At 37.7% G+C, this 12,480-nt stretch overlaps 1 protein-coding gene across 3 annotated transcripts; it reads left to right on the top strand.

Annotated features, from left to right (window-relative positions):
• The first annotated feature begins 1,868 nt into the window (after nt 1–1,868).
• Nucleotides 1,869–11,121, top strand: LOC139967595 (nucleolar protein 16-like). 3 transcript variants are annotated; one of them, XM_071971561.1, is made up of 6 exons: nt 1,869–2,050; nt 5,575–5,699; nt 6,634–6,742; nt 8,059–8,143; nt 9,188–9,294; nt 9,507–11,121. In XM_071971561.1, the coding sequence occupies exons 2-6, from the start codon at nt 5,596–5,598 to the stop codon at nt 9,708–9,710; spliced, it is 609 nt and encodes a 202-aa protein (XP_071827662.1). In that variant the 5' UTR covers nt 1,869–2,050; nt 5,575–5,595; the 3' UTR covers nt 9,711–11,121. The 3 variants fall into 3 exon arrangements, with proteins under 3 accessions (XP_071827662.1, XP_071827661.1, XP_071827660.1); XM_071971560.1 differs by lacking the exon at nt 1,869–2,050 and adding an exon at nt 4,299–4,521; XM_071971559.1 differs by lacking the exon at nt 1,869–2,050 and adding an exon at nt 4,303–4,516.
• Nucleotides 11,122–12,480: the final 1,359 nt, after the last annotated feature.

A 12,480-nucleotide genomic window follows, 5' to 3' on the forward strand; every position in this document is an offset into this window, starting at 1 on the left:
TATCCGTGATTTGCTCAGTGGCGGCGCCAGACATTTCAATTCTTGGGGGCACAGGGAGGGCACAGCTCTTAACTAGGGGGGGGGGCACAATGTGTATTTGTGAATGCCGTCCTGGGGGAGGGTCTAAGTGGGGGGGTGTCCCCTGGGGGTCCTTGATGCAATCTGGTGTTATATTTGCAACGTGGAGTAACTTTATGTTCGAGTATTTTCGGGCTTATACTCTGTCCGATATTAATGTTTTTAATTGAGGCGGGTAGAAATGTTATACAAACAATGGAAATTAACCCATTTGCTTTGATAATGTTTTTAAATAAGAGTGTTGAAATTGAATGTCATGTAAGGTAGTAGTAACTAGTGGTCACTAGCGGTTCACGCCGGGGCATCTGTGACCTTGTTAGTGAGAAAACAACTGGTTATTGTGATGGTCGGTGGAAAGAAGTTTTACTGATGAACACAATACGTTTCGTCCTTTGTAAAAAAAGTGTTTGTTTGAGTATTATTTCAACACTCCAAATCGCATCTGGGGGCACCTGGTGGCACGATTGTTTTGGGAGGGCACGTGCTCCCCCCCCCCCCCAGGCCATACCTTGGGAGACGCCACTGGATTTGCTACACATAAAAACACACTGGCAGAATAGGTCTTCGCGAGGGCAATATGTATACCACTGATACGATGATTTCGACTTATTCCTTGACATTGCAATCCGACATTTTATCTGAAAACGTTCGATTATTTAATCTCAAAGTGAGCCACATCAGATCCCTAGACAGGATAGTGTTATGCACTTTATGTCCAATGTGGCGTTTGTGAATCCTTGCTTATGGCCAGAAGGTCTAACCATTCTTCGCGACCGGCATATTACTATATGTGTTTCCACCGTCTGAATACGTGGCCTGACGAGGAACGATTCGCCTTACGTTGAACATATGGATGCTTTGAGGAAACATGACAGTATTTTCTATAAAAAGAAATGTTGAGTGTTAAACTAACGCCGTCATTTTTCAAGAAATGTAAATTTTCTCTTTTCATGCTAAGCAAAATACCTCGCTCACAAATCTCTTACCGGATCATATAGTAATATCGTGGTATATGTATTCACTTTCCAATTGAATCGTGGTACACACTTGACGTAACAGCGTTATGATAATACGGATAAATTCTCGATGGATACAGTTGTTTGGTTTACCTGTCCAGGTTCTATCTTGGCGACTTTTCTCCAAGAAAAATGTTATTCATTGTTAGCCAAGCTAACGCAATTACCTACCACGGGGAACCTTACGTTAGTAAAACTATATTTATATTCGTCTTAGATACGCTAGTGAATTTATAACATACACTATAGGGAATAAACTCCATACCCACCCACACACCGACACACCAGACACTGACCCCCCACCCCCCCCCCCCCAAAAATAGCATACAGAATCAAGTATTAGTTTCGTTCAATAAATATAGTTTACATTTAAAATATCATTTACTATCAGGGTTAACTCTGCCTATCCAGAATCTATGGAATAAACGTTTATTGGGAGTCCTGTATATCCTCTTTTACAAAATGTAGTTTAATTCAAACGAATGACGATGTTTTCATGTTTTCTCGGTAAGCAGTCGACCTATTGTTGTGCAGGTCAGTGATCAAACCGTGTTATTCACAGAATGTCACTGAGTTCTGGTTGCCATAGTAATAATTTCTACAAGTCAATGGGGCTTACATTCCGATGAACAGAGAACAACTTACCAATACTAGAATTGACACAGGTTGTGACTAAAACGTATGATGGGCTCTAGTAACATACTTTGTCGAAACACGTTCGATGTTTTGACTTGCATTTCATTCTTTGCCACATTTTGTTCATGTCTACGAACGAGGTTAATTTCCTCTCATATTATGTCATATTGCTCGGAGGTGTGTATACGACAGGAGATTTTCGCTGTGAGTACCCAAATAAATCTTTCCGCAACTTTCAGTAACACTGTTCACTCTAATGTTGGATACGTTACGGAAGGGAACGCAATAACCTTTGACATATTCACCTCTTCGTCTTCAAGGTACGTGTGTGATACCATTTACTTTCCATTTACATAAAATAACCATTTGTGTTGAATTTGTCGACGTCCAGTCGTAAACTTGCGGCCTCTGACAGAAAAGTTATGTCCAGGCATAAAAACATCACGTTAACTGTATACTTATGCATGCCATTGGAAAATGGACCAGACTAGCTATATTTTCAAAAAGCAAATTTAGAGAACACGATATTATAATATACTGTATTAACCGTTACGGCCTCATGACTCGCGAGTAAGGGATGTCAGATTGTTGTAACCGGATAAATCTCATATATTTCCAGTCATATGTCAGTATAACATGAATATATACATGTGATGCAAGCTTACAGTGCAACGAAAAGTGCAGATTTAATTTCATAATCGTAATGTTACCTTGATACAAGTTTCACCACCACAATTCTCAGTTAATTTATACAGTAAAGTATGGTGGTGGCATTACATCGTATACAGAAGAGCTCATGGAAATAATATCCATTGACAGCTATAATGCATCTTTGAAAATATCTTTTGAAGACAGTTGAGGTATTTAAAAATGAGTAAGTACTGTAACTGTAAACTGTATAAAAAGCAGTAGAGAAATCAACTTGGGCATGGGTGCATGCAACTTTGATCAACGCATTCCGTAAGAAGATATCCAATAAGCGCGCTTTACAATTCTTTAACCATTTTCTGAGCGGATTGTGCCCAAAAAACCGAACACTTTGAAAAATGTGTATCTTCCCAATACTTATAGCCTATAGACATGGTTTGAGTGTTAGAATAAAGCTGTAATACAGATCTATTCAAAAAATATTATTTTAGGGGGTGGGGGGGGGGGAATATTGATGTTTATTTCCAAAAATGTTGGTTCAAACTTTGTATTGGTTCAAGAAGTGTGAAAATTCTACATTTTGACTTTTTGTTTCTTCAATAAAAATCTAGGCTCCACATAGTAACAACACAGCACCTTCATAAATGTTCTAGAACAAGCCCCACCCCCCCCCCAAAAAATAAAAACTTCCCTGAAAATATCAGTGCTATAGAGAACTTTACATTTGAATAATCATCGGAATATTGCCTAAACCCCGTCCAGAAACCGAAGAAAAAGTTGTAAAACTCTGGATTGTTTCCAAAATCATATCTCAGCCACCCTTCACCATTTTTAAAAATTTAATAATTATTAAGTTCTTTACAGGTTTTTCCATACAAAAGTATCGCAATGTATATCGGCATAGCGCCACCAATTAGTTGTAAGAAATATTTGCAAACTGGGTACAGTTCTCGTGTGCGTACCGTGTACATACGTGTATTGTATATACGTATATTGTTTATGTATTGTATAGCCTGGAGGAGGGAGCATGCCCCAGTTCTTATGCCAATCCTTATATATCGGTCATTTTACCCATTATCGGCAGTCAGTTCTTCATTTTGATGTTTGTATATTTTGATTTGGCTGCATGACAAAGTACGGTACTTGGGTTGACTTGGTTCTCTTCAGTTTTACAGCCCAGCCCCACCCCCGCCCTTCTAGAACGATAGGCGTATCCCACATATTCTCAACTTCTTCACATATATGGATGATGGAACCATAGAACATCACATCCTCTTATAGACAGAGCAGACATATTCCATCACTGGGTTTGACCACCGTTGCCGTCTTGTGAGCTGAAGAGTAAACCACGTAAAAACAACGTGGTAAACAAGCGCTAATCAGTTTCAGCATTGTAATGCGAAATTGATAAACAAATTTAGCAGTCACATTGCTTTCTGCTCACGGATTATACGTTTTCGTTACTTCTACAAGGTTTTATATTTCGAAGGAAAGATGCAGTTATAAGTCATTTATAACAGAGCGTTTCATTCAATATAATAAATCCAACGAACATCTTCGTATCATTTACCAGAACTCAAATATACAACTGTAAATCAATGTATTTGTGTCACTGAACAATGCGATTAAACCAGCGTTTCCTTGTCAGTTTCGGATGATCCATGTTCTTGATAATCATAAGTTCTTGTCTTACGTCTCATTTTCACAAGTTTTCATGGTGACATAAACTTCACAGAACTCGGTATCATCAAGGATTTTGTTTGCCTCTCTTTAGTGCCTGTAAATACATACCCTACAACATTTGTACGGATTGATATGTGTACTATAAAGGGAGTGTGGCACCTTACAGAAACCGAGTATATACGTGTGCACAAATCCTCTGCTGAAATCTGGACAGCTTCGCTTCGAAATACCACATGGCACACACCACATTGCGAAACAACACAGTTTCCCGTACAAATATGCACAGTACATATGAAACACGTATAACGTAGCCTGCAAACTGTCGTGCATGCATGTAATAATAGACTGTACAGGTCAGACAACAGCGAAGGAAATTCACCCGTAGACCTAGGTTATCTTCATCTTCACGATCAACGTATAATATCAGATATTCAAACTGTCAAGATTTGTAGTAGGTAAGGTAACTGCAAATAATTCCAATCCACACATTATTAAGGTAGCAAAAAAGTAAGGACTAGCCTAGGCTATAATGTAGTAACTAGTATTATTAACTGTACTTAGTACAACTAGTAGTAGTACAAGTAGGCTAGGCTAGTATACAGTAGTAATACTAAGTAATAGTGTTCAAGTGCCATTCCGCCATTGGTACATACAGCCATAACTTTCCGCCATAGGTTTCGATCCTACATCGATCCTACATCCTAAAGGTACTTTTAGGAATTGATTTTACACAGCAATATATTGTTGAAACTTTGATTTGCATGTAACTAACTAAGGATAGGTACACCATCTTCAAATGGGACTGAATTGTACTTAGGCTAGTTAAGACAAGATTGGAAAACAGATAGCCTACACAGTCTTGAATGTACATACTACATCATAGTTTTACGCTAGACCTATTGCTAGTTTTACTTTTACTGTGTTTTGCATTCTGTCACAGGCAGTGTTTACATAACACATCATAATTCATAGGCTAGCAATTTAGCAAAGCGTAACATAAATCACACCCATTCCCAATGTTTACCACATTGTCTAGCCAACTAGAGGCCTAGGCCTAACTTAGCCTAGGCCTAGTAACTATTAACAAGAGAGGCCAGTGTCTGGCCCAGCTTTGCACACTGAGAAGATGCAAATAAAGTGTACAGTGTTTATATTCTCCATGTCATTTAAGCTTTGAAGCAAAGTCATAGCTAGAACTCCAAGGGTTAAAAAGACCATGCAGTGATAGATATCCTTTGTATCCCTGTATGTGTGATAACCGTGGATTGTACACCAGTTAATAGTCAAACCTCTCTGTGAATAAGGATGAAGCTTCCTTAGTCTAGCATACACCCCACTAGGGCCATTAATCCTCTTCTCCCTCTACTACCCCATGTTGCACCCCCTCCTCCCCCCCCCCAACCTAACAAACAATACACATGTTTCCTTTTACTGTGTGCTTCAAAAATGTTTCAGACGATGCCATTATTAATGTCTTGTTTTTAATAAATTTATTTATGATCTGTCATTGCAGTAATCAGTATCCACTTACAAAATGGGCAGCAGAAAAAACCGAAGTTCAAAACGAAACAGCTACAGATACAGTGTGGATCGTAAAAAATTGTGGAAAAAGGCCAAAAAGGTTCCCAAAATAGAATGGTAAGTGAAAACTTTGCACAAGCTTTAAAGAATTCAGGGAAGGTGTTGTAAAGAAATTAAAGAGTGATATACAGGTGACAAATGCCTACAGTGGAATTACGACCTACCTTACCGGTTTCAAACCTCTTAACATACAATCTTAACATACAATCAGCATCCACAGCCTTGTGGTGAAGGGTTTCCGCATATAATGCAGGAGGCCTGGGTTCGAATCCCGGTGGAGGCTGGAAGTTTTTCACTGTTCTTGATTTTCCAACTCATTACGATTTCAATTATATATATATATCTATACTCTAATCTAGAAACATAGCAAGGCATATGCATGTGCCATTGGTAGAGTATTTAACAATGGCATCTATGACACATTTTTGAGTAAAATTGAGGGTAGGCTCGAATGTTCATGATGTTCATTTGAAATTACAGGTGCGGTTAAATTTTTGAAATATCAGAATTATAGTTCCAGCAAATTGCATCTTGCCACGGTCTTTGTTAAGCCTCTAACTGATTGCAAGGTATCTGCAATAATGTACATGTATTCTTTACTGTACTGCACAGTGTGTACTTGCTTTTTGTATGTGAAGTTCATGTCTGTGATGTATGTTGTTGCCAGCTATTTTGTGTGATGCACTATTGTACTGTAGGAAGCTTATCTCGTAGAGGCAACTTGCGGTGAATGTAACAGGACTTAGACTTAACAGGACTTGTAAAAGGACTTAGAAACGTTAGAGCTGTGTGCGTTGAAGCACGACTCATCATCGGTGCTCATTATAGTCTTGTTGGACCAGCAGGGATGGTTAGGTTAGCCAGCCTTCCATAAGGGACATAGTGGAATTTTCACTGATGTTCACTGATGACATGACTTCCTGGGAGACCTGGAAGTGATTTTATCTTTTACAATGTCTTCACACTTGATTTTCTTTTCTGTTTCTTGCAGCACCCAACTGAAACAAGCATGGTCAGAGAAGAAAAGCATTGCCACAAATTTTGCAGAAATGGGTCTGTCGCACAACGCTAATAGAACTCTGAAAATAAGGAAAACACAGGTAAAGTTAAGTTTCATTTTACTTAATACTGCAACACAGTAAATGTGCAGTATTAAAGCAGTACATTAAACTGCTGTTGTGTGGATCCCTAATTGTAGACAATTGTCAGCCAGGTTTTCTATGCTGTGCCCAAAAATGAAAACTTGTGAATAATCATATTTTATAACATGTCACTATAACCCCAAAACAGCTGGCTATTTGCATAAATTCCATATATGTACACTGTCTATTAGCTTCCAATCAACACGAGCCAGTCGTTTTTACATCATATTTTCATATTCTGGAACTGAGTAATCGCTGTTTTGGATTACGAGGTTTACCCCAAAAATTAGGATTGGAATAGAATATGCTGCGAAATGCAGTAGACACCATGTTATGATTATTATCATGTATAATTACTACTAATGTACACTTAGTATCATCTTAAACATTAAAAATTGCATTTTGTGGTAAATTTGCTCAAATTTGGTGTTACTACAGTGATAAAATACCTTTATAGGAAAGATAAGTAAACTAGAAACTTTATCTGCTATTAAGGTCCATCAAAATCATATATCAGAAAAGAAAGATGAAGTTAGGCATATTAAAGTTTGCCTAGATTTAATTAATGGGAGAATAACTCCCTAGTATCACTACTGCAGAAGCAACCAAATTAATTAATCTATTTATACTGTACTGCAGGCTTCTTAGGCTAGTAGTTGGGAACATCCACTTTTGTGAGAATATTACATGAGTCAGACACACAAAGTTATGCAAACCATAGTGAAATGAAGTTTTCATTGATCAAGGTTCTTGACCGTGGAGCTAGGTTTGATCTGGTTCCCCGATATTTTGAATGGGAGGTTTCTTCATTTTGTGGATATTTCTTGTTGCATATCTTGACACTGCATAGTATTAATCTGGTATTGTAATGTTTCTCAACTTAGTTTACTTCCTTTATAATCTCTGACACTAACAGGAGTAATGGGACAGCCAGGAAAAGGGGGATGGAGATGGTGATAGCCAAATGCAGTTGTGGGCCAGTACTGTACAGTAGACTTTAAAATGTTGGACAATTGCATCATTTTGAATCCTGATGATTACTGAATTTGCTTTAGCTTTTGAATCAGTTGCACTGTAACTTGGTCAGCCGAGGTAATTTTCTCCCTGCACCCCCCACCCTCCGTGTACCACTAAAGGAGAAAAAAAGGTGTATCTATGATAATAGAAGTGAATAACTTCACTTGTGAAAAGCTGGGCTTTCTCTAACAATGGTGACATACCTGTCAAAGACACAGATATTTTTTGACATCAGTGTGTTTGATTTTTCACCCTAGCATTTTATACGGCCAGACGAATATGAAGAAAAGTTGCAGCCAAAGCACAAGAAGCCAGCAGCGACCAAGTCTTATGTAGCAGATCGTAAGTGACACAAGTACTCGACATATCAAGGAATAGTTTGATCAGGTATCTACAGCAAAACAAAATATGCTGTGCCAAAAATGGTTCATAGAAATACAAAAATGGAAAGATGTATGTCAGTTTTTATCTTTTTCACAAAAACTAAGCATTTGAAGTAATTTATGATAAAAATTTAGGAATCCTCAAAAAGTGCAAACTGTGAAAACATGATTCCCAGAAATTTCTGGCCCATAATTAGTTAATGAATATTCTGTCTGAAAGGATAGAGAAGACCTTTGTAATACTTTTGGTCTGCAGTATCAAGTTTCATGGTTCTATTGTGGCAAAGTATAGAATTTAGAATTTGAAACTGGGGTGTGATACCTAGTAACACCATATGCCTCTGTGGCCTCAGGTTGGTATGCACCCCCCCCCCCTCACAGCATGGAAATGTTTATATTGAATAACAGCTGGACAACTGAGTTGGCAGGGCACAGAACATACACAGAGTTGCTTATTAAAATCTCCTACAGTACTGTAGCAATTCAGGGTGCTACAGCCCCATGGCCGAGGGTCAAATAGGGGGCCTATGGAAAATCAAACAAAATTATTCTCATTTTATACTTAAGGGAAAATGAATACTGTAATTTGTCCCCAGGCTTTACATGGCTCTGGATGCCACTGTTCATAGTTTTTTGCATAATTTGTGACTTGTGCAACAGGTGTTTTGTATGACTGCAATACTGTACCTTGCAATGGAAAATAGGGAGCCTCAGCATACATGTATACTTTCAAGCCGAGCTTGCACTTGCACAGTATTAAATGGGGCAGACATTGCTTAATGTAATCAGGTAATATTATTAACTGAGAGTCCCATTGTGGGTGAGAAGAAATGCTTTGCAATCTTGGTATTGAAGAATGCATCGGTTATTTGAGTGATACGAAAAGGGTTCTTGAACCTTTTTTTTTTAAATGTTTTGTGAAATTCACTTTGGTTGTGTAGTTTCGGTATTGAAATGCAAAACTGAAGCTGTAACTTTTTTTTTCTTTGGTATTCTCTTGTAGAATTAGCTGAAGAGGCCTCCTTAACAAAGGAGAGGGTCTACACACTCTCAAACCAACTTCAGAAGTTTTGTACGAAAATGATTGACAAATACGGCGAAGATTATGCTGTGAGTATCCTACCTCATCAGAGAATTTATCCCAACAAATATTATTCTCCAAATTTCTTACAAAATGCTGTGACATGAATAACCTGTATAATAAGGCATGGAATGGAGTAGTAGAAATGCTCAGAAGAAATTTGTGTTTTAGAAGCATTTCAAAGTGGTACAAATTCAGTAATTTGGATCTAATTTTTCACAATTTTACTTCCAATTACCAGGCTATGGCTAAAGATCCCAGAAATTACTACCAGAGAACACCTAAACAGATCAAAGGAACGATACAACTATTTAAGCAAGTCCCTGGGGCTTATGAAGCATATTTAGAGCAAAAACAGGGGAAGGAGAAAGGTGCAGACACAGAGAAGGTAGAAGACACAGAGAAGGTAGAAGCCATGGAACAAGAGGCAGCATCAACTGAATGATGCATTCAGAGGTAATGATGGAACCGTTACAGATGTAAGGAAACAGAGGGCATGGATATATTCTCATGGACAGTCATGAAGAATGTAGTAGTAGTAGAGACTCTGATACCATCTGTAACAGAACTGGTATGTTTGACATTTCACATGGTCAAAGTCAGTGAGATTGAGTGGTCCTTCACAGCCATCTGGTAATCTGGGGTCTCTATTGCCAATGTCATCAGCAAACTGGGAATTTTTCTAGGTCTGGGCTTTGATGGTTAAAATTCTCATTTGATGGTGATATCTGGTTTGAGATATGAATTGCTCACTCTATTATAACTTAAGGAAAAGGTATCAAGACAGTTTTTCTGTCTAGATTGAATTTGCTGTGGAATCTTGAAAATTTCAGTTTGTTCAAGGCAAATGAGAACTGTACGATATGTGTATAAAGGTGACTATCGTTTAGTTACACTCGATAACTTAAGTTGAGTTTATACTCAAAAGAATTGAAGGGCTTGAACGATGACCAAAGAGACTAAATTGATATGTCTGCAATTCGTTTTTGAGTGAAGTAAAACCAGTTCCAGGTTGATGATTTTAGGGATTATTCTACATTAACGATAGTTGAAGAATATCAAACTACTCAATTGGACAATCAGAGGGAATATCTAATATATGGCCGGCTTTGTTGTGATATTTTGGAAGACTGTTAGGTTTGAATAGATTTGCGTCATCTTGCACATACAGCAGATGTTATCAGTGGTGTAACTGGAAAACGAAAACGTCATCATGTTTGTCATATTTGGTTTTAAAGTACTTGACAGAAAGTCTTGATGAGAAAGTTTTCAAATATATGGACTCTCCTGAGATGGCTGATGTAGACTGGTGTTGATTGAAAGACTAATTGATTAACTGGTGGCTTTGTGATTCAACAGTTAAGTTGCTGTATAATCACTACAATTTGATCTTCAAAGTCCAGAAAATATTCTCTTTCCTTCCAAGGTATTTGCTAGTTGCTTAAATGCATGTTGTAGCGAAAAAAATCAAACATTGTAAATGCATCTACTGTGATTATGGATCTGATAGATTTCTCAAAGGAATGTGCATGAAAACCGACTATCAGGATGCAATAGTTAGAAGATTAGTAAGGCCAGAAGTTTTGAGTGAAGTTTTGCATATTAGCTAAGCTTTGGTTCTACCTTTCATATAAATCAATGAAGAAACTACGGCGAGAAACAGTCCCCAGAGATCTACTACTTGCATTTGCAAAGTAACGATTCCTGCTACACCGTGGGCAATACTTCAGAACATTTTGTTAGTTTGTTACAGTTGACAGAAATGCCACAAAGGCTCATCAAATGTGATTTTCTCCTGAGATATGTGTAGAATATGTTTAACTTTGGAATGCCAACAAGGTCCAGCAAATTTGCAACTTTGTCTTCGTTTTCTTTTCTGTTGTTCAAAAATCATGTTGTTGTTTACAAACAGGTTGTTTTCGTCCGAACTGAACGCATCATTTGAATTAAAACTGTTGGTGAATTCTGTTAAATTTGTTTAAAAATTCATTGTGTTGTCATCAGTTGCTGTCTTCAATATCCTCTGTTGTATCTTCTCTTGTTGTTGTTGGTGCAGAGTACTTTCTCGCCGAGAGGTTAATGCAGTCACAATGAAATAATGGCGTTGTTGAAATTGTTGAAAATTTAGGCAACAACAGGTTGTTTTCACCTTTTGTTGTTCCATTGTAACCTGCTATGTAAAATATGTTTTGGTGTTGTACGCGACACTTTTCTGCAACCACATAAATGTTTTCAAGTATGACATATGAGTCGGGAGTTTGGTAGATCTTTCAGAACGCACTCATCATATCTTAGGAGCCATTTGGACTTCCCAGAGAATAGCAAAGTTCCAAAGAATCATCTCGTAGTGGGAATAAGCTTTAATCACATTTATTTCAGTCAAAATTGCTAATTCATTATATAAACAAATTTAATGGGATGAATGTTACTGTATAATAAAGAGATTTAAAACCTGGGAGGACCTAAAATGAAGCTCAGGTGAGTTCACCAGAGGCCGCCGTCCGCTAAGACAGAAACACAATAATATGAGAAAAGATTATATAAAACATGTAGCAAAGAGCATTAAATGAGCCAAAAAAAAAAATTAAGAGAAAGTGAATGAACTATATCTTGTAGTCTGGGATTAGATTATCTATGTGAGTCTGTTTGTCATGATTCATGAGATTGGATTAAGAGTATGATGTTTCTTAAGACATGTATGGTTGACCTTCAAAGACATTTAAGATTGACATGTTAAGTATTAGATGTTTGATTTAATCTGGTTGACTTGTTGACCTATGGCTAACTTCAACAAAGTTTTTAGGTTTCGTACAAGGAATGTCCTATCATAACCAACCACTCCTCCAAATTATCTGTAAAACTTGAACAGGTGAGTAGAGAGCTGGATGGAGGAGGGGGGTGGGTGGGGGAGGATCACCTAAATCAATGTAAGACTTCCAAATAACCAATCATCCAAATTGCAAAACACTAGAATAGTGGTGGATAAATGGTCGATGTTATTGCAAAACATTGCAGATATGTTTTCTGAAGATTGAGAGGGGCTTCCTTATGCGATATCAGTGACAGGTGTGCAAACTTTAAATCTCAAATATCTTTCAACATCTACATATTTCAGTTTGTTGCGTGACTCGTGTTAGGTCACTTTGAACCATGCATTAGAAGCTATTTGTGGGCAACTGTTATCTTCAGTCACATGGAATTCAACGACCAAGATT

The sequence above is a fragment of the Apostichopus japonicus genome, chromosome 5, assembly GCF_037975245.1.
Source record: "Apostichopus japonicus isolate 1M-3 chromosome 5, ASM3797524v1, whole genome shotgun sequence".
NCBI lineage: Eukaryota > Metazoa > Echinodermata > Holothuroidea > Aspidochirotida > Stichopodidae > Apostichopus > Apostichopus japonicus.

What these genes read in the sequence shown, in the direction of transcription:
- LOC139967595 (XM_071971561.1), top strand. Translation starts at nt 5,596, where the DNA reads ATGGGCAGCAGAAAAAACCGAAGTTCAAAACGAAACAGCTACAGATAC. An exon ending in AAGGTTCCCAAAATAGAATG is followed by an intron (nt 5,700 to 6,633) that starts GTAAGTGAAAAC and finishes TGTTTCTTGCAG; the next exon opens with CACCCAACTGAAACAAGCAT. An exon ending in AATACGGCGAAGATTATGCT is followed by an intron (nt 9,295 to 9,506) that starts GTGAGTATCCTA and finishes TCCAATTACCAG; the next exon opens with GCTATGGCTAAAGATCCCAG.